This window comes from Macaca nemestrina, chromosome 14, assembly GCF_043159975.1.
Source record: "Macaca nemestrina isolate mMacNem1 chromosome 14, mMacNem.hap1, whole genome shotgun sequence".
In the NCBI taxonomy this organism is placed as follows: Eukaryota; Metazoa; Chordata; class Mammalia; order Primates; family Cercopithecidae; genus Macaca; species Macaca nemestrina.
In genome coordinates, this window is record NC_092138.1 from 45,339,139 (window position 1) to 45,361,293 (window position 22,155).

The 22,155-nt window shown below is 41.2% G+C and overlaps 1 protein-coding gene across 5 annotated transcripts in view; it reads right to left on the bottom strand.

The window, feature by feature from the left end:
* The window catches only part of LOC105489084 (PC4 and SRSF1 interacting protein 1), a 51,189-nt gene that overhangs the window by 21,273 nt on the left and 7,761 nt on the right, over window positions 1-22,155 (bottom strand). For all 5 annotated transcript variants that reach the window (XM_011753735.3, XM_024795131.2, XM_011753736.2 and 2 more), the window contains exons 4-6: window positions 6,673-6,811; window positions 3,156-3,260; window positions 2,348-2,410 (exon numbers count right to left, since the gene is read on the bottom strand). In XM_011753735.3, coding sequence (XP_011752037.1) covers window positions 2,348-2,410; window positions 3,156-3,260; window positions 6,673-6,811 — 307 coding nt within the window. The remainder of the gene's footprint in view (window positions 1-2,347; window positions 2,411-3,155; window positions 3,261-6,672; window positions 6,812-22,155) is intronic.

Below are 22,155 nucleotides of genomic sequence, written 5' to 3' on the forward strand. Positions count from 1 at the left end.
GGCCACTATGGTGAAACCCCATCTCTACTAAAAATACAAAAATTAGCCAGGCATGGTGGTGCACGTCTGTAATCCCAGATATTCAGGAGGCTGAGGTAGGAGAATCGCTTGAACCCAGGGGGTGGAGGTTGCAGTGAGCTGAGATCACGCCACCGCACTCCAGTCTGGGTGACAGAATGAGACTCTGTATCCAAAAAAAAAAAAAAACAAATTTATATCAAAAAAAAGAAAAAAATGAGGCATCAAGTTGGGCACAGAGGCTCACGTCTGTAATCCCAGTGCTTTGGGAGGATTACCGGAGGCTGGGAGTTTGAGATAAGCCTAGGCAACATAGCAAAACCCCATCTCTACTAAAAAAAAAAAAAATTGGCCAGGCCCGGTGCCATAATACCAGCGCTTCAGAAGGCTGAGGTGGCCGGATCACCTGAGGTCAGGAGTTCAAGACAAGCCTGGCCAAATGGTGAAACCCTGTCTCTACTAAAAACACAAAAATTAGGCCGGGCGCGGTGGCTCAAGCCTGTAATCCCAGCACTTTGGGAGGCCGAGGCGGGCGGATCACAAGGTCAGGAGATCGAGACCACAGTGAAACCCCGTCTCTACTAAAAATACAAAAAATTAGCCGGGCGCGGTGGCGGGCGCCTGTAGTCCCAGCTACTCAGGAGGCTGAGGCAGGAGAATGGCGGGAACCCGGGAGGCGGAGCTTGCAGTGAGCCGAGATCGCGCCACTGCACTCCAGCCTGGGCAACAGCGTGAGACTCCGTCTCAAAAAAAAAAAAAAAAAAAAACACAAAAATTAGCCGGACGCGGTGGCTCATGCCAGCACTTTGGGAGGCCAAGGCGGGTGGATCACTTGAGGCCAGGAGTTCAAGACCAGCCTGGCCAACATAGTAAAACCCCATTTCTACTAAAAATACAAAAAAAATTAGGCGGGCATGGTGGTGTGCACCCGTAATCCCAGCTAATCGGGAGGCTGAGGAAGGAGAATCACGTGAACCTGGGAGGCGAAGGTTGCCGTGAGCCGAGATGGTGCCACCGCACTCCAGCTGGTGCAACAGTGTGAGAATCCATCTCAAAACAAAACAAACCACCAAAAAAATACAAAAATTAGCCAGGCATGGTGGTGTGTGCCTGTAATCCCAGTTTGGGAGGCCCAGGCAGGAAAACTGTTTGAACTCGGTAGGTGGAGGTTGCAGTGAGCCAAGATTGCTCCACTTCACTCAAGCCTGGACAACAGAGCGAGATCCGTCTCAGAAAAAAAAAAAAAAAAAAAAGGCCGGGTGTGGTGGCACACTTCTGTAGTCCCCACTATTAGAGAGGGTAAGATGGGAAAATCCCTTGAGCCCAAAAGTTTGAGGCTGCAGTGAGGTGTGATTGCACCAGTGCACTACTCTAGCCTATGTGACAGAGCGAGACCCCATCTCTTAAAAAAATTTTTTTAAAGGAGGTATCTAAAATTTGAAGTAATTCAATCATTTCCCATCACTTCTGTAAGTTCCAAGGTCTTTAGGACAACATCAGGTTTTTTGGGTACCTATTCCCTCAAACTTTATGGTGTGTTAATACTGAAATACAATACTCAAGATGCTTGAAACGGAATTTCTGCTATGTGTCTGTATATGCTATTCAAATTGCTTCATGTGTCCTTCCCTGCTCCTTCATCTGCCTGACAAAATTCTGCCTGTATTTTAAAATCCTGTTATCACACCACCTCCAACCCATACTACATAGCTAATAAGCCACTATAATTATTTATTTTCACAGTTTACCTCCTCATGAGATACTGAACTCTTGGTTTTCTTTGTATCTTTGGTATATAATAATAATTTGAGACATAAATAGGTCAGAAAAGGGTGTGAACAAAACTTCGTAAGTTTCATATTAATTAAAAGCCTACTATGTACCTAACCTTGCACTGTCACTCACACTCATTTCTCACAACAATGTTGTGAAGTAACAATAACAAAAACATAATGGACAACACTTATATAGCACTTACTAGTGTTTAGGTACCAGGATTTAGCATAAACATTTTACATATGTTAAATCATTTCATTCTCCACAACCTTCGAGTATGTATTTCTAGCCATTTTAGAGAAACTGAAGCAGTCATTAAAATGAATGAAAACTGGTGCATTTCATTTCCTTTACCACTCAAGTTATTTTAAAGGTGCTACATCACTAAGAAAGAAACACAGATAGCTTTGCCAAGTAAAACATAACCCATAAAAAATTAAAGGGTTTAGAATAAAAGCTGAAGTTTAAAGTTTCATTATATCTACTCTCCCTCAACCCAACTGAAATAAAAATTCTTTTCAGATCCCTGTGGTTGGTAAGTCCGTGAAATTACCTTTCTCTTTCTCCCTCTTCTGGCAGCTTTTGGAGTAGTTATGTCAACTGCTTTAGTCACATCCTAAAAAAGAAAAAAGAAAACTGAATACTGAATAAATCATTCCAGGAATGAAAGAAACCTTCTTAAACTAACAGTCACAAGCATGTTTAACTAAAAGCACTGGGGAAATTTGTTTTGCTCTGTAGAGTTCTGAAATTATAAACATTATGTCTCAACATTAATAAAGTGAGAAAAATGCATTTCCACTGTCAGATCAAATATAAAAGTTATGCTTGCTAGTACACCAGGAAGTTTGTCTATTTACATTTATAAAACTACTTTTTCTACACTAGAATTCTGAATTTTAGGATTGTGAATTTTAAAGGATGGCTGGGACTTTGAAGATCGTCTAACAACCACTTCATGAGGCCTAGAAGGGCTAAATGAGTAGTCTTTATACACAGATCATATGCAGTTGGACATCAATCTAGGTTTTTAAAAATTTAGTCTAATGCTCTTTCCAGTACATCCATCCCACAATACTTCCCTTTAAAAAATATTCTTAACACTACCACACCCTATAGTTGTACTTCATGTTTTACGCATAAAAATAACTTCAAATAATAACATGTATGCATCTTAAAGATGCACAACTTGTTTAGCAATACTGTATTTAATACTTACACAAGGAAATAAGCCTTAAATATTTTCTAATTCACTTTTTAAGTACTTTAAAAATTACTTACTAATAATCATGGCCAACTTATTTCATTATTTGTTCCTTGAAACAAAACAGGTTTAAAATGTTAGGAGAAATAGAACATACCTCATTGCTGGTTTTTTCTTCATGGTCAGTATCTTCCTTTGAAACACTAGTTTCCTTTTCTTCAACTTCAACATCAGATGATGCATTTGATTGTTTAGTTGCTGCCTGTGAGCAATCAACTCTATTAATTTTGCAAAATAAGTTTTTACCCCAATAATATACGCAATTCTTTATTTTTATTTTTATTGTTTTTTAGAGACAGGGTCTCACTCTATCACCCAGGCTGGAGGCAGTGATGCAATCGTGGTTCACTGAAGCCTCAATTTCTGGGCTCAAGGCATCCTCCCTCCTCAGCCTGAGCCCAGGAGGTCAAGACTGTTGTGAATCATGATTGCACCACTGTACCCCAGCCTCTGCAACGCAGTCTCAAAAAATAAAAAAATTCCAAGACTATATGCTGACAAGGCTTGGCAATTTGGAGGATGAAAAAGACCATAAAGGTGCAATCACAGCACAAATGATCCAAGAGAAATTACAAAACGTAGTCAGGCACTGTGGCTCACATCTGTAATCCCAGTACTTTGGGAGGCTGAGGCAGGTGGATTGCTTGAGGTCAGGAGTTCAAGACTAGCCTGGCCAATATGGTGAAACCCCATCTCTACCAAAAATACAAAAATTAGCCAGGCACGGTGTGATGCGCCTGTAATCCCAGCTACTCAGGAAGTTGAGGCACGAGTATAGCTTAAACCCAGGAGGCAGAAGTTGCAGCGAGCCAAGATCAAGATTGCACCACTGCACTCCAACCTGGGTGACAGAGCAAGACTCTGTCTCCGGAAAAAAAATAAAAAAGAAAAGAAAATTACAAGACATTATTTTTCAGAAAACAATCACTTCCGTCTGTTAGAAAGATGTCTTCCCACTACACAGTCAAGGCAATAATGATGAGAAATCATGTAGCCATTCAACAAATACTTAGTGATTAGCTATTCTTCTCACACGTGCACATGCTGGGCACACAGGACATTAACCTTTGTTCACAGAGGCAACATAACTGTAGCAGGTACAGACAAGTACAGAAACAGTTATGATATGGTTTGATGAATCCATTAACAAGTAAGTACTCGGAGGTAATGAAGTCACTTATGATCATTTAATGTGGCCTTGGAGCATCAATGAAAGATTTGTATGTTCCAGATAGAACAGTATCTAAAAAGTTCTCTAAGAAAAAGCATGGCACATGTGAAGAAATAAAATGTACAGGTTTAACAGTAAAAAGCGGGCCAGGCGCAGTGGCTCAAGCCAGTAATCCCAGCACTTTGGGAGGCCGAGACGGGCGGATCACGAGGTCAGGAGATCGAGACCATCCTGGCTAACACAGTGAAACCCCGTCTCTACTAAAAAATAACAAAAAAACTAGCCAGGCGAGGTGGTGAGCACCTGTAGTCCCAGCTACTTGGGAGGCTGAGGCAGGAGAATGGCGTAAACCGGGAGGCGGAGCTTGCAGTGAGCTGAGATCTGGCCACTGCACTCCAGCCTGGGCGACAGAGCGAGACTCCATCTCAAAAAAAAAAAAAGTAAAAAGCTAGGCCGGGCATGGTGGCTCATGCCTGTAATCCCAGCACTTTGGGAGGTCAAGGCGGGTGGATCACAAGGTCAGGAGTTCAAGACTTGCCTGGCCAAGATGGTGAAACCCCGTCTCTACTAAAAATACAAAAATTAGCCAGGCATGGTGGCAGGCGCATGTAATCCCAGTTACTCGGGAGGCTGAGGCAAGAGAATAGCTTGAACCCGGGGGGGGGGGGGGGCGGGTGCAGAGGCTTCAGTGAGCCGAGACTGCACCACTGCACTCCAGCCCGGGCGACAGAGTGAGACTCTGTCTAAAAAAAAAAAATAAATAAATAAAAATAAAATAAAAAAGGCTAAAAAGCTGCAGAATGTCCACTTTGTTGCTACCTCCCTTCTTTAGGTTTACTCATGCTCTTCCCAATTTTTGGACCTCAGGTCTTAAAAAGAGGACATTTATAGATGAATGAGAAACTGTCCCAATTATCTTCATAAAGACCTCCTCTCATAGCGCTCTGATCCTATTATAAAGCCATCTGTTTACTTTAAATCGTAAGAGCTCTGAGACATTCATTTGGGAATATGTACAACAATTGAAGAGTGCAATTGACAATACAAAAAATTTTTCTAAGCCTATAATCCCAGCATTTTGGGAAGCCGAGGCAGGCAGATCACAAGGTCAGGAGATCGAGACCATCCTGGCTAACACAGTGAAACCCCGTCTCTACTAAAAATACAAAAAGTTAGGCTGGGCGTGGTGGCTCAGGTCTGTAATCCCAGCACTTTGGGAGGCTGAGGCGGGCGGAGCACAAGGTCAGGAGATCGAGACCATCCTGGCTAACACGATGAAACCCCGTCTCTACTAAAAATACAAAAAATTAGCCGGACGTGGTGGCGGCGCCTGTGGTCCCAGCTACTCGGGAGGCTGAGGCAGGAGAATGGTGTGAACCCAGGAGGCGGAGCTTGCAGTGAGCTGAGATGGCGCCACTACACTCCAGCCTTGGTGACAGAGCAAGACTCCGTCTCAAAAAAAAAAAAAAAAAAAAATTTTTTTTTTCCTCTAAATCACATCAATACCAGCACAAAGGAAAAGTTAAGAGAACAAGTGTTTTCTGTAGTATGATAAAAATGAAACAAATTGGATAAAGGCAAACCACTCCATGAAAATTTAGTATCACATGTAAATTAATAAAAAGCTCTGGACCCATGGAAAAAAACACAGAAAAGAAAGTATAAGGTGGCTGCTGACACCAATAAATATAATTTGCACAGTGTTATATTTGTCACATATTAATTTAACTCATGAGGTTCATATTTGAATACAATTCTATGGATTCAGAAATTAAAGGCTGGGTGCAGTGGTTCACGTCTGTAATCCCAGCACTTTGGGAGGCTGAGGCGGGTGGATCACCTGAAGTCAGGAGTTTGAGGCCAGTCTGGCCAACATGACAAAATCCTGGCTCTACTAAAAATACAAAAAGTTAGCCAGGTGTGGTGGCGGGCACCTGTAACCCAGCTACTCGGGAGGCTGAGGCAGCAGAATCACTTGAACCCGGAAGGCATAAGTTGCAGTGAGCCAAGACTGCACCATTGCACTCCAGCCTCGGTGACAAGAGCGAAACTCCATCTCAAAAAAAAAAAAAAAAAAAAAAAAAAAAAAAAAAAATTAATTAATTAAAGAGAATAAGAAAATTAAAGCACACATCATGTAAGTTGCAAAACCTAAATTTAGGAGAATAGTACATACAGCTTTAAATTCAATGATGTATTAAACCCTCAATCAGGAAGAGTTAAATAACTGAATAGTTCCCAGTTTCTTGAGATCTGTTTACACAAAATAATGATTTCGTCAATTCGTTTTGATATAAAATGTCCAAGGTTCAACCTCACAAATAAGAACACAACAAGCTAATATGAAATTCACAAGGCTTTTAGTATTTATTTTCCTACAGCCAGGATAGTGATTATTCCCCAGGATTAAATAAGTAATACCAGATTTTATGTAATGACTTACCTGTTGACTTGAAAATTTCACTTTTGGATTGTTATCTATCTCCCATAAACCTTCATTAAAACCTTTTCTTTTATTTGGTTTGCCATATTTTTCCTTATTTTCTGAGTAAGGAAATATATCCTTTGGTCCTAAAAAAGCACTAAAAAAGGAGGAGGGAGGACATGAGTACAAAGCAAGCTCAAATATATAATTTATTAAATAATACACCCTATTATGCAATTATCAAAAATGCATAATCTAAACTGCATTACAAATCTTATATAAGTTAAAGGACAATTAATAATTCCAAATACTTTCATTAAATTCAGTAACAAGCTACTACTTAAATCTGTAATTCTATTAAGTAAAACCACAGAGGTTGCACAATGTGAATGTACTTAACACTGCTGCTGAATGATACACTTAAAAATGGTTAAATCACCAGGCGCGGTGGCTTACACCTATAATCCCACCATTTTGGGAAGCTGAGGCGGGTGGATTACCTGAGCTCAGGAGTTTGAGACCAGCCTGGCCAACATGATGAAACCCTGTCTCTACTAAAAATACAAAAATTAGGCGGGCATGGTGGCGCACGCCTATAGTTCCAGCTACTTGGGAGGCTGAGGCAGGAGAATCACTTGAACCCAGGAGGCGGAGGTTGCAGTGAGCTGACACGCCACTGCACTCCAGCCTGGGCGACAGTCAGACTCCATCTCAAAAAAAACAAAGTTAATAAATTTGTTTTTTTTTAACCTACAATGATAAACTACAAATTTTGACACATTAGCATTAATCAATACATTTAACTGCACCCCAAATATAGTTTCACTTCAAAATAACTTCGTATATTATACAACTCACAAAACTTACCACGTTTTTAAAATGATCAATGAGTATGTTAAGAATTTTATTTTACTCAATGAGAGAATCAGACATGTTATAACCCATTCATTCATATATGTACAATCAATTCTTGCTATCTGCGGTAGTAATGTTCTATGAAGTCACTGTGAAAACTGAATTAGCAAATAACTCAACCATTGCTCCTAGGGGAAATACAGGGTTAAGTTCCTGTAATCACAAGGTTTTCATAAACCAACAAATACATAAACTCATTTTACGTGTGTTTCCATTTTAAAGACACCTTATTTAATACAGACTGCTAACTCATTAACACTGAACTCATAGCCAACAGCGTATGTAACATGTGCTTTCTCTGTAAAGCACATTATAACCTTCTCGTACTTACCAACACTGAAGAACACTTTAGCATTAGGCTTGGGGGCTGGTTTAATTGGCAAAATGACCAACAAAAGCACAAAAATGCAAAAACCCATGGTTTGCAAAAAAGATTGCAAAAAAGATACTTGCTTACAGTATGAGTGTTGAAAAAAAGAAGGCAAGCATTCCCTTGTTCAATCTCAGCTAAGAATGTGTTGTATCAGGACACTCAAATGTTTCTGCTACTCAGTGCATGTTTGTGACTGACCTGTACAACAAGTACTACTGATCTGGGCTTACAAATAAATTTCAGTGAGTAGGTACATTCGCAAATATGGAATCCACAAATAATGAGCCTCAACTGTTTGCATGTGTGTGTACATATATACACAGACAGTTCTTAATTTACTAAGAGGTTATGTCCCAATAAGCCCACTGTAAATCTAAAATATCTTAAGTCAGAAATCCATTTAAATACCATGAAAAACCCACTCAAGTCAGAAATCTAAGTTGAACCACTGTAGGCGTGTTAGCCCATTCTCACACTGCTATGAAGAAATACCCGAGACTGGGTAATTTCTACAGAAAAGAGGTTTAATTGACTCACAGGTTCCACATGGCTGGGGAGGCCCCAGGAAACTTACAATCATGGCAGAAGGCACCTCTTCACAGGGCCTCAGAAGAGAATGCATGCAAGCAGGGAAAATGTCAGATACTTATGAAACCATCAGATCTCATGAAACTCACTATCACAACAACAGCATGGGGGAAACCACCTCCATCATTCAATAACCTCCACCTGGGTCCACCCTTAACACATGGGGATTATTAGAATTCAAGGTGAGATTTGGGAGGGGACACAGAGCCAAACCATATCATTCTGCCCCGGCCCCTTTCACAATCATGCCCTTTTAACAGTCCCCCAAAGTCTTAACTCATTCCAGCATTAACCCAAAAGTCCAAGTCCAAAGTCTCATCTGAGACAAGCCAAGTCTCTTCCACCTAGGAGCCTGTAAAATCAAAAGCAAGTTAGTTACTTCCTAGATACAATGGGGGGACAGGTATTGGCTATATACACCCATCCCAAATGGGAGAAATTGGCTAAAACAAAGGGGCTACAGGCCCCATCCAAGTCCAAAATCTAATAGGGGCAGTCAAGTTCCAAAATGATCTCCTTTGACTCCATGTCTCACATCCAGATCATGCAAATGTAAGAGGTGTGCTCGCACAGCCTTAAAATGCTCTGCCCCTATGGTTTTGTATGCTACACACCCCACCTTGGGCTGGCGTTGAATGTCTGCAGCTTTTCCAAGTGCATGGTGCAAGCTGTCGGTGGATCTACCATCATGGGGTCTGGAGGATGGTGACCTTCTTCTCATAGCTCTACTAGATAGTGCCCCAGTGGGGACTCGGTGTGGGGGATCCAACCCCACATTTCCCTTCCACACAGTCCTAGCAGAGGTTATTGAACCATGAAGTCTTTGTCCCTACAGCAAACTTCCACCTGGACATCCAGGCATTTCCACATGTCTTCGGAAATCTAGGCAGTTTCCCAAACCTCAATTCTTGTCTTCTGCACACCCGCAGACCCAACACCACGTGGAAGCTGCCAAGGCTTGGGGCTTGCACTCAATGAAACAACAGCCTCAGCTATACCTTGGTCCCTTTTAGCCAAGACTGGAGCAGCTGGGACACAGGGCACCAAGTCCCAAGGCTGCATGCAGCAAGGGAGGCCCTGGACCCAGGCCAGGAAACCATTTTTCCCTCCCAGACCTCCGATCCTATGATGAGAGGGGCTGCCATGAAGGTCTCTGATATGCCTTGGAGGCATTTTCCCCCTTGTCTTGGTGATTAGCATTTGGTGGCCAGCTTGAATTTCTCCCCAGAAAATGGGTTTTTCTTTTCTACTGCATCATCGGGCTGCAAATTTTCCTTTTATGCTCCATCACTTCCTAAATGCCTTGCTGCTTAGAAATTTCTTCTGCCAGATACTCTAAATCATCTCTCTCAAGTTCAGAGTTCCACAGATCTCTAGGGCAAAGGAAAAAAGCCACCACTCTCTGCTAAAGCACAGCAAGACTGATCTTTACTCCAGTTCCCAACAAGTTCCTCATCTCCATCTGAGACCACCTCAACCTGGAGTTCGTTGTCCATATCATTATCATCATTTGGGTCAAAGCCATTCAACAAGTCTCCAGAAGTTCTCAACTTTCCCATATTTTCCTGTCTCCTTGTGAGCCCTCCAAACTGTTCCAACCTCTGCCTGTTGTTACCCAGTTCCAAAGTCACTTCCACATTTTCAGGTATCTTTACAGCATCACTCCACTTTCTGGTACCAATTTACCGTATTAGTCGGTTCTCATGCTGCTATGAGGAAATAGCCAAGACTGGATAGTTTATAAAGAAAAGAGGTTTAATTGACTCAAAGTTCTGCATGGCTGGAGAGGCCTCAAGAAACTTACAATCATGGCAGAAGGTACCTCTTCACAGGGGCGCAGGAGAGAGAATGAGTGCAAGCAGGGGAAATGCCAGACACTTAGACCATCAGATCTCATGAGACTCACCATCATGAGAACAGCATTTGGGAAATCACCCCCATCATTCAATTACCTCTACTTGGTCCTGTCCTTGACCTGTGGGGATTATTACAATTCAAGGTGCGATCTGGGTAGGGACACAGAGCCAAATCGTATCAATAGGTCAGGGACCATCTGTACATATATATTTAGATGCACTATCCAGGACGGACCCTGTGCATCTCCTCCCCACATCAGTGAGTCATATAGAAGTCTGTCAGTTCTATAAAGCTAGACGTAAGTATGTTGATAATTTTACTATGACAGCTGATATACATATACTCCCCAAAGCAACAGGAAAATGGAATTGATACTTTTTTCCTCTAAAATGTACTAACTTTTAAAATTATTACTATCGTTAGATGTATATCACAAATTCCTTATCTGCTAAAATTCTTTAAGAATTAGGGAACTAATGAGTACAGTTAACATTCTAGTTAGAATTTTTAAAAGGCTCTAAAATAAAATTTCAATTAAAAGAAAGCTTAAGAGTTCTATTTAAATATGGCCGGGAGTGGTGGATCATGCCTATAATCCCAGCACTTGGGAGGCCTAGCCGGGGGGATCACCTGAGGTAAGGGTCAAAAGCCAGCCTGGCCCACGTGGCAAAACGCTATCTTTACTAAAAATACAAAATTAGCCGGGCGTGGTGGCGGCGCACGCCTGTAAATCCCAGCTACTTGGGAGGCTGAGGCAGGAGAATCGCTTGAACCCGGGAGGTGGAGGTTGTGGGAAGCCAAGATTGCACCACTGCACCCCAGCCTGGGCAACAAGAGCAAAAATGCACCTCAAAAAAATAAAATAAATAAATATATATATAAAATGAGGGTATATAAAAGTCAGCTTTAATATTTAAATTCTGTAATGTTCATTGTATGCATGCATTTTAACTGCACATCCCATTTTCAAAGTAATATTATGCTAGGATTAAGGCAAAACCAATTATTTACCAAATTTACTTTGGAGTTAAACTGAAATCATCTCATTCCATCAAAAACTGAAGATTTTACTAGACATCATTAATTCCTGTCCATAATCTCAAATTAGAAAAATTAACACATTTAGCTATAGCCGTACAACATTCCTCTTATGTAACAGGTTTCAAATTCCAAGTAAATGACTTGAGTTAAATCTCCATGAAAACATATTTCTGGTCAGAACAAACCAATTCAATACAAATTCTCCCTCCTGAAAAACAACAGTAAAGAGATTATTTTAAAAGTATAAACTCTTAAGACAAAAATAAAATTCGGAAGCTAAAAACAAGACTGAAGAAGTTGAGTCTTAAGCACCCCCATTTACTAAATTAACATCCCCAAAGGGCTCAAAATTGCGGTCACCAGGAACTTCAGGAGTAGAAAAAGACCTCAAAAATAATTACAAGAAAATGTTTTAAAACCTCAAATGTGGATTTTTTTTTAACGGTATGGCTGGCTCTAAGTCTAAAAGCCACTGAAGACTGATCTACCATAAAGTTACTGTATATAGACATAAATTTTTTTACATGAATCATTTTTCTTAACCTCAAAGCAGTTCTTAAAAATGACCAAGCAAGGCAATCTTAATAATCAATTGGAAAAGTTACAACTGTTCTGTGACCTTTAAAAACTGTCAGAACATTAAGCAGTCTGTTACTGACAGTTACGTAAATGCATACGGAAACGAAATAGTAAAACCAATACTTACTTAGTATGCTGTAACTTAAAACATTAGGAGGCCGGGCGCGGTGGCTCAAGCCTGTAATCCCAGCACTTTGGGAGGCCGAGGCGGGTGGATCACGAGGTCAGGAGATCGAGACTATCCTGGCTAACATGGTGAAACCCCGTCTCTACTAAAAATACAAAAAACTAGCCGGGCGTGGTGGCGGGCGCCTGTAGTCTCAGCTACTTGGGAGGCTGAGGCGGGAGAATGGCGTGAACCCGGGAGGCGGAGCTTGCAGTGAGCCGAGATCACGCCACTGCACTCCAGCCTGGGAGACACAGCGAGACTCCGTCTCAAAAACAAACAAACAAAAAAAAAGAATAGTTTTCAACAGGGCCGGGTGCAGTGGCTCACGCCTTTAATCCCAGCACTTTGGGAGGTCGAGGCGGGTGGATCACAAGGTCAGGAGTTCGAGACCAGCCTGGCCAATATGGTGAAACCCCATCTCTACTGAATATACAAAAAAATTAGCTGGGCGTGGTAGCACATGCCTGTAATCCCAGCTACTCGGGAGGCTGAGGCAGGAGAATTGCCTGAACCCAGGAGGCAGAGGTTGCAGTGAGCCGAGATCACACCACTACATTCCAGTCTGGGTGACAAAGCGAGACTCCATCTCCAAAAAAAAAAAGAATAGTTTGAACAGTGCTTGCCGCCTTCTAGTGATACTAATTATGATATGGCATGAGTCTATCTTCTATGCCTTGGCAAATTGTTATACTCCTTTCTAAGTTTGGATCAGATTCCAGTATTTTACCCTTCACGCTTTCAGTGTTGTGAAATATCCTCAATGTTTTTTGTTGGTATCACCTCTACTAATAGGATATCTTCATCTTTTCCATTACAACTACCTTTTTCATTTATGCTGATAAGCTTGCCTCCACTAAGTTTCTCTGGCTGGACAATTAGTGTCTGTCCAACTGCAAACCATCTATATTTACAAGGTAAGCTATTTATTCTATTATTCCATTTATATTAAATTCAAATTTCCCATCTAGCATTAAGATTTTTGCTGCACTATCATCTTTGATGATCAATTTCCTCATTTATTTTGGTAAACTGTCACATGGGGACATCATTAGGAGAGAGAGGCCAACTATACATCCCACTGTGCATGATTTTGAGAAACTGATGCACGGTGACCAATCACCAAGAAACTTTAAAAGTGACATTATATGCACCTGTAATTTACATCTCAATTTGTGGGTTGAAAGACTAGCAGCAAATTTTGTAGTTGATGCAATTACAGTTAATACGGCAGGGTAGGTGAAATATTAACCATGTTGTTAGGGGACTGTTATTTAGCTAAGTCATGGCAATTGAAATTTGTGCCTACAGGAACTACGTAAAGCTAAGGACTGCCCATTACAGGTTTGAGCCACTGCGCCCGGCCTAAATTCCACTTTTAACAAACAGCAGTATTGCCATTCCTGCTTTCTTTGTGACATTATATCATTACTTGGTATTGTTTTGTTTGAGCTTTGTCTCACAAAATTAAGACATAGCAAACTCAAGCCTGTAATCCCAGCACTCTGGGAGGCCGAGACGGGCGGATCACGAGGTCAGGAGATCGAGACCATCCTGGCTAACACGGTGAAACCCCGTCTCTACTCAAAAATACAAAAAAACTAGCCGGGCGAGGTGGTGGGCGTCTGTAGTCCCAGCTACTCGGGAGGCTGAGGCAGAAGAATGGCGTAAACCCGGGAGGCGGAGCTTGCAGTGAGCCGAGATCCGGCCACTGCACTCCAGCCTGGGCGACAGAGCGAGACTCCATCTCAAAAAAAAAAAAAAAAAAAAGACATAGCAAAATGGTTTATTAACACAAAGTATTAATGAAACTATATTTATTCATAAAATGTAATGTTTACATTTAGCTTTATTCACACCACCTCATTTTACACGTACCTTTTCATTACAATTGGTTTTTAATTTTGCTAAGTACGTTTTTTAAAAAATTCACCCCTTACTCCTACTCCCAGATTCAGATTTACAAGTTGTACCTTTCACAAATTTTTTTTTTTGGAGAGGGAGTCTCACTTGGTCGCCCAGGCTGGAGTGCAGTGGCGCAATCTAGGCTCACTGCAAGCTCCGCCTCCCGGGTTCACGCCATTCTCCTGCCTCAGCCTCCCGAGCGAGAAGCTGGGACTGCAGGCGCCCGCCACCACGCCTGGCTAATTTTTCTATTTTCAGTAGAGGTGGGGTTTCACCGTGTTAGCCAGGATGGTCTCGATCTCCTGACCTCATTATCTGCCCGTCTCAGCCTCCCAAAGTTCTGGGATTACAGGCATAAGCCACTGCGGCCGGCCCTGTACCTTTCATTAACCATTACGGTTCAACTGATGTCATACATAAATTCACGAATCTTAATATACCAAAAATTAACTATGTCCTTCCAACTGAAAGACTTTTACAAATGTAAATTCATGGTAAGTAGAGAAAACTTTTAAATTTGCACATTTTTTTTTAGTTCACATAATTTAACATCATTAAGTTATTCAGGAAATGTAAATCAAAAATCACAAGATACCACCCTCACTGCCACTCAGGCGGCCAAAAAATAACAAATAATAACAAGTGTTGGCAAGGATGTGGAGAAACTGGAACCCTCATACAATTGCTGGTTGGATGTTAAACGGTGCAGCTGATTTGGAAAGTCTGAGAGTTTCTCAAAATATTAAACATGAAGTTACATCTGACCCAGGAATTTTCTCCTAGAGAAATGAAAACTTACGTTCACAAAAAAACTTCGACACAATTGTTCACAGCATTATTCATGAAAGCCAAAAGTAAAAATAACTCAAATGTCTATCAAGTGATGAATAAATACAATACGGTAACTCAATATAATGGAATATTTGACAATAAAAAGTAATAATGCACTATCACATCCAGGCGAGAGCATGGATGAACCTTGAAAATCATCATCCTAAGTGAGAAAAGCCAGCCACTGAAGACGACTTTTTCTAGGATTCCATCTTTTTTTTTTAGACAGAGTCTCGCTCTGTCACCCACGCTAGAGTGCAGTGGCGTGATCTCAGCTCACTGCAACCTCTGCTTCCCAAGTTTAAGCAATTCTCCTGCCTCAGCCTCCTAAGTAGCTGGGATTACAGGCATGCGCAACCACGCCTGGCTACTTTTTGTATTTTTAGTAGAGATGGGGTTTCGCCATGTTGTCCAGGCTGGTCTCGAACTCCTGACCTCGAGATCCGCCTGCCACAGCTGGGATTACAGGCATGAGCCACCGCACCCGGCGGATTCCATTTATAATGAAGTGCCCAGAATAGGAAGAAAGGAGGTTAGCTGCCACCTAGACCAAGGTGGGAAAGAAGATTGGGTAGAAATGGAAAGTAAATGGATACATGGTCTCTTTTTGGAGAAATGAATTATATTTGAATAAAGCTGTTAATAGTTTTTGACAATAACATATCCTATCAAAGAAAACTAATCCATAATTTCACTAACTCAATCTGTTTTCAGCCCACTTATTTGTATATATACACATACAACTATGCAATTTTAATGTATATGATACAAACGTACTCAAAAGCAGACCTCTTCAAATTAAAATGAGTATCTTTTTTTTTTTTTTGAGATGGAGTCTCACTCTGTCGCCCAGGCTGGAATGCAGTGGCCAGATGTGAGCTCACTGCAAGGTCCGCCTCCTGGTTTACGCCATTCTCCTGCCTCAGCCTCCCGAGTAGCTGGGACTACAGGCGCCCGCCACCTCACCCGGCTAGTTTTTTGTTATTTTTTAGTAGAGACGGGGTTTCACCGTGTTAGCCAGGATGGTCTCGATCTCCTGACCTCGTGATCCACCCGTCTCGGCCTCCCAGAGTGCTGGGATTACAGGTGTGAGCCACTGCGCCGGGCCTAAGATGAGTATCTTTTTATGTCAACAATTACTCAACACCTACACAGTACTTCACTGAATAGCTAAACCTACTGTTGGGCCATTTTCCATACCAAATTTTATATTATAAAATCACACTGCTGTAATAAACATATTGCTCAATCTCTACATCTATCTTCACAATAAATTCTAAGAATAAGTGGGTCGACCGGGCGCGGTGGCTCAAGCCTGTAATCCCAGCACTTTGGGAGGCCGAGACGGGCGGATCACAAGGTCAGGAGATCGAGACCATCCTGGCTAACATGGTGAAACCCCATCTCTATTAAAAAATACAAAACAAAAAAACTAGCCGGGTGAGGTGGCGGGCGCCTATAGTTCCAGCTACTCGGGAGGCTGAGGCAGGAGAATGGCGTAAACCCGGGAGGCAGAGCTTGCAGTGAGCTGAGATCCGGTCACTGCACTCCAGCCTGGGCGACAGAGCGAGACTCCGTCTCAAAAAAAAAAAAAAAAAAAAGAGTAAGTAGGTCAAGCCAGGAATGGTGGCTCACATCTGTAATCCCAGCCCCAGCACTTTGGGAGGCCAAGGCGGGCATATCACCTGAGGTCAGGAGTTCGAGACCAGCCTGGCCAACACGGCAAAACCCCATCTCTACTAAATATATAAAAGTTAGCCAGGCATGATGGCAGGCACCTGTAATCCCAGCCACTAGGAAGGCTGAGGTAGGAGAATCCCCTGAACTCAGGAGGCAGAGGTTGCAGTGAGTCAAGATTGTGCCACTGCATTCCAGCCTGGGTGACAGAGTGATGCTCCATTTCAAAAAACAAAACAAAACAAAACAAAAACACTAAGAGGAAGTAGGTCAAAGATATGCTCAAGACTCATGAGCTCATAATGAGACTTAAAAATGACAGAAGATGAAAAAAAAAAAATCTTCCTTGGGCACACAGTCCTACGGGTTTGGTAAACAATGAACCAGATTAGTTTTTCGAGACATCACTATACTACTTCCCAAGGGTACAACCTTATGCAGCTGTGGTTTTGATGCATTCTTCAAAGCATTCCACTTTAAAATTACATATAAAAAAATCCTTAATATGCTAAGTAAAAGCAAGATATAATTATACATAATAGCAAATACCAAAAAATTGTAAAAGTCAGTCTGAAATAAAATATATCAAAATGTTAACAGTAGGTCTGACTGATTCATTCTTCAAGGCATTTCATTTTAAAATAACATACCAAATGCTTAATACGCACATGCACACAAAAGCAGGGCATAACTATATACGACAGAAACTCCTTTAAAAAATGCATAGACAAGTTTGAAAAAAATACACCAAAATACTACCAGGTTTAGGGGTTATTTCTAAAAATAGGCATAAAAATGATTTGTTTCCTTTTATATTTTTAAAAATTTTAACAAGATACACATTCAAGGTAACTTATCTACCAAATTTCAGAGCTGAAAGGAAACTGAGGGATCACCAAAACCTCATTTTAAATATTAGAAAACTAAAATTCAAAAAGACAGACTCAGGCAAGGTCATCTACCTATTAAAACAGCAGAGTCTTAACTTGCAGTGTTCCTTAAAGAGGTTTTGGGCTTTCCTTTGACCAGTGTAATACAGTCTTTGAAACATCTCCGAATAAAATATTCATGCTATTTCTCTGTATGTACGAACTCAGACCTCAAACACCAATGTCAAAGCTTGTAAGAGTCAAGACTAATGTAAAACATCCTAAGAAAACTGCAAATCATTAACTGAATTCAATACTAGTTTTGTAATACTGAGGCAACTCAAATCCTACAATGTGTTTCTTACATGGCACACACTTTGAAGCCCTAAGTGTACACATGTGCATCCCTATTTTCCTATGATTTATAAACAGAGAAAAGCAGTTATTTCTGTTAATTCATTTTTTGTGAGTAATATGTATACCCACAAGAACACACACAAAAATTCAGCTGTTACCCAACTAGAACCCTTTTTTTTTTTTTTTTTTTTTTTGAGACAGAGTATCGCTGTCACCCAGGCTGGAGTGCAGTGGCCGGATCTCAGCTCACTGCAAGCTCCACCTCCCGGGTTTACGCCATTCTCCTGCCTCAGCCTCCCGAGTAGCTGGGACTACAGATGCCCACCACCTCGCCCGGCTAGTTTTTTGTATTTTTGAGTAGAGACGGGGTTTCACCATGTTAGCCAGGATGGTCTCGATCTCCTGACCTCGTGATCCACCCATCTCGGCCTCCCAAAGTGCTGGGATTACAGGCTTGAGCCACCGCGCCCGGCTAGAACTCTTAAAAGAAACAAGTCACAGGCCAGGCATGATGGCTCATGCCTGTAATCCCAACACTTTGGGAAGCTGAGGTGGGAGGATCACTCAAACCCAGGAGTTCGAGACCGGCCTGGCCAACATGGTGAAACCCGTCTCTACTGAAAACACAAAAATTAGCTGGGCTTGGTAGCGCGTGCCTATAAACCTAGCTACTCAAGGAGGCTGAGGCAGGAGAATCACTTGAACCCGGGAGGCGGAGGTTGCAGTGAGCGAAAATCACGCCACAGCACTCCAGCCTGGGTGACAGAGTGAGAGACTGTCTCCAAAAAAAGAGTCACATATACAAAACAGAAATCCTATCAGAGCCAAATATATGAAGCTCAAAACAATAACTGTTGCCAAGTAATATTGCTAAACAGAAAAATCCCATTTTTAACAACATATTAATTCTAACTTGCTGCTTCATTTCTACATTACTAAATCACAAAATATGAAAGTTTATTATAAATATTTTATATTTTATAATAGCATGTATTATTCTATAATAGAAAAATGATTCAACAGACAATTGAATATGCATGCACTATTAGTCATGAACCTGCTGGTAAAAAGAGATCAATAGGGCCAGGCGTGGTGGCTCACGCCTGTAATCCCAGCACTTTAGAGGCCGAGGTGGGCGGATCATGACGTCAGGGGATCGAGACCATCCTGGCTGACACAGGGAAACCCTGTCTCCACTAAAAATACAAAAAAATTAGCTGGGCATGGTGTCGGGCACCTGTAGTCCCAGGTACTAGGGAGGCTGAGGCAGGAGAATGGCATTAACCTGGGAGTCGGAGCTTGCTTCGAGCGGAGATCGCACCACTGCCACCGCACTCCAGCCTGGGCGACAGTGAGACTCTGCCTCAAAAAATAAAAATAAAAAATAAAAAAGAGATGAATAAACAGTTCATCTCATTATTTGGTGTAAAATTTAAGAGAAATCATACAAGTCCCACACCAATACATGCAGCTATGAAACTTGTATAGAACTACCGTGGAAGAAAAAAACCCTATCCTATGATTCATTATTTTCTTCTTGTGACCACTATCAGTACCTCTGCATTGACCTTCACTCCTAAAACTATAAATTAGATGGGTTTTAAAACAGCCTGTGATGTATATTTAAAGTTCCTAAAACTAAGCACCCAACTTCTTTGCATTAAGACAATTAAGAACAGTAAGGAGGAAAAAACAGCAAAATATCTTTATTTAAATTTTCTAGACTTCAAAGATATAGAGCTAGATAGGAATATTCCCTCAATTAGCAAAGGTAAGTCAGCAAACCTCAAAGTGAGCTGCATTTCAACTTAATAAATACTACTAGTAGAAGTCTTAGAAAAATGGGTAAATCCCCACAAGTCTTGTTCCCAAAATGAAACATAAGTTTGCCAAAGCTGAACATTTTAAATAAATAATAGCTGCTATTTAGTCTTCAATACATGCCAAGCATTGTTCTAAGCATTTTTCATGTCATGTCTTACTAGCATCCCATAATTCCGAGGCAAGATATTATTATCCCCACTTTACAAACGAGAAAGAAAAAAACACAAATATAAGTAACCTGCCCAAGATTATATAGCAGGTAAGTGGCAGTCAGGATTCAAAAACAAACTTCTGATCTAGTTGTCTTAAACTCTACATAAACGTTGGCTAATGGACAGCGGATGCATAATCAACAACTGACTTTATCTAGTGCACGAAGCTTTCAATCACCAAATATTTATTTAACAGCTACTAAGTGCCAGGCACTTAAGTTAATGATGACAAGACAGACAAGGTCCCTGCTGATCCAGCTCTTCAAGTGTGGGTGAGAAAAAGAAAAAAGGAAAAAAAAAAAATTCAGTCATTGTTGCAATGGAGAAAATAAACACAAGGAGGAGGATGTGAGCTAAGATCTAAATGACTTCAAATATTCGATGGCATAACCTTTCCTGCAAAGGGAAAACAAAAGACTTGAGACAAGATGAGGCTTATTTGTACAACAGAAATAAGCGGTGAAAAATGTAATAAGGCTGGAAAGGTAAGCATGGGCTAGTTCGTATAGGGTTTTACAAATAGCATTTGTAGGTAGTTTTTGGTTTTGATTCATTGCTAATGTTAAAATAGGGAGTCACTGAAAGTTTTCAGTGAAATGACATGATCTAATTGGGATATAAAGATCTCTTTGACTAGACAGTTGTACCTCTGTATCCGTAAGACTGTGGATTATCCTTCCCCCACGCCTACAGATACCAAAATTCATGGATGTTTAAGTCCCTTACATAAAAGAGCACATATATATAATGCACACCCTCCCATATACTTTAAATCAGGGATCCCCAGTCCCTGGGCCAAGGACCAGTACCCATCCGTGGCCTGTTAGGAACCAGGCTACACAGCAGAAGGCAGGCATTACCACCTGAGCTCTGTGTCCTGTCAGATCAGTGGCAGCATTAGATCCTCACAGAAGCACAAACCCTATTGTGAACTGCACATGCGAGGGATCTAGGCTGAGTGCTCCTTATAAGAATCTAAGTAATGCCTGCTGATCTGAGGTGGAACAGTTTTCATCCCAAAACCATCTCCCCAAACCCCTGCGGAAAAAATGTCTTCCACCACTGCTTTAAATCATCTCCAGATCACTTACAATACCTAATACAATGTAAATGCTATATAGTTGTTAACACTGCATTAAGGTAACGACAAGGAAAAAAAACTATACATATTCAGTACAGCCATAACCATCTTTTTCCCCCAAATATTTTCTATCTGTGACAGGTTGACTCCATGGATACAGAACCCACAGATACAGCAGGCCAACTGTATATGAAGAGTGGAAACTGAAACCAACATAGAGTAAGTAAGTAAAAAAAAAAATTTAATTTTTTTACCCCCCAAGCCAGGGTCCTACTATGTTGCAAGCCTGATTTGAACTCCTGGGCTCAAGGGATCCTCCTGCCTCAGCCTCCTGAGTAGCTAGGACTACAGGCATGTCCCAGTGTGCCCAGCTTAGGACATTATTTACAGAAGTCATTACGCATGGACTTGAATTATACAAAGATGATCAAGAGTGGACAGATCCGAATGCATTTGAAAGGAAAAGAAGATTTGCTGACTGACTAGATGCAGAAAGGGGAAAGACTGTACTATGTAATCAAGGATAATACCAAGACTTGGCTTCAGCAAGAATTGAGTCTACGTCATTCCCACTTACTAAAAATCTGCTTGAATATGTTACGTTTAAAATATCTAGTACACGGTCACAGTTAGGGCTCATTGTCTAATATTCAAAACTTGATTGCTGAACATTTACTATGAATGTCCTAAGTAAAATCAGATGTTTGTAGGCCAGGAAAAGAATGCAGTTACAAAAGAATTCTGCTCTAAATTAACAATTAAAAAATCTTAATCTATAAATCAGTTATGAATTAGTACAATTTTCCAAATACCCCTTTCTTCTTGTATGTTCTTACTATCCCATCTCCCTAACTCCTGGCTAGCAGACTAAACTACTTATGCAAAATCCAAACTAAAAAGTTCAAACAGGCCAGGCACAGTGGCTCATATCTGTAATCCCAGCACTTTGGGAGGCCAAGGCAGGTGGATCACTTGAGGTCAGGAGTTTGAGACCAGCCTGCCCAACATGGTGATAACCCTATCTCTACTAAAAATACAAAAATTAGCTGGGTGTGGTGGCGGGTGCCTGTCATCCCGGCTACTTGGGAGGCTGAGGCAGGGGAAACGCTTGTATCTGGGAGGTAGAGGTTACAATGAGCGGAGATTGTGCCACTGCACTCCAGCCTGGGCAACAGAGGAGACACCATCTCAAAAAAAAAAAAAAAAAAAATCAAGTAGCCTGTAAT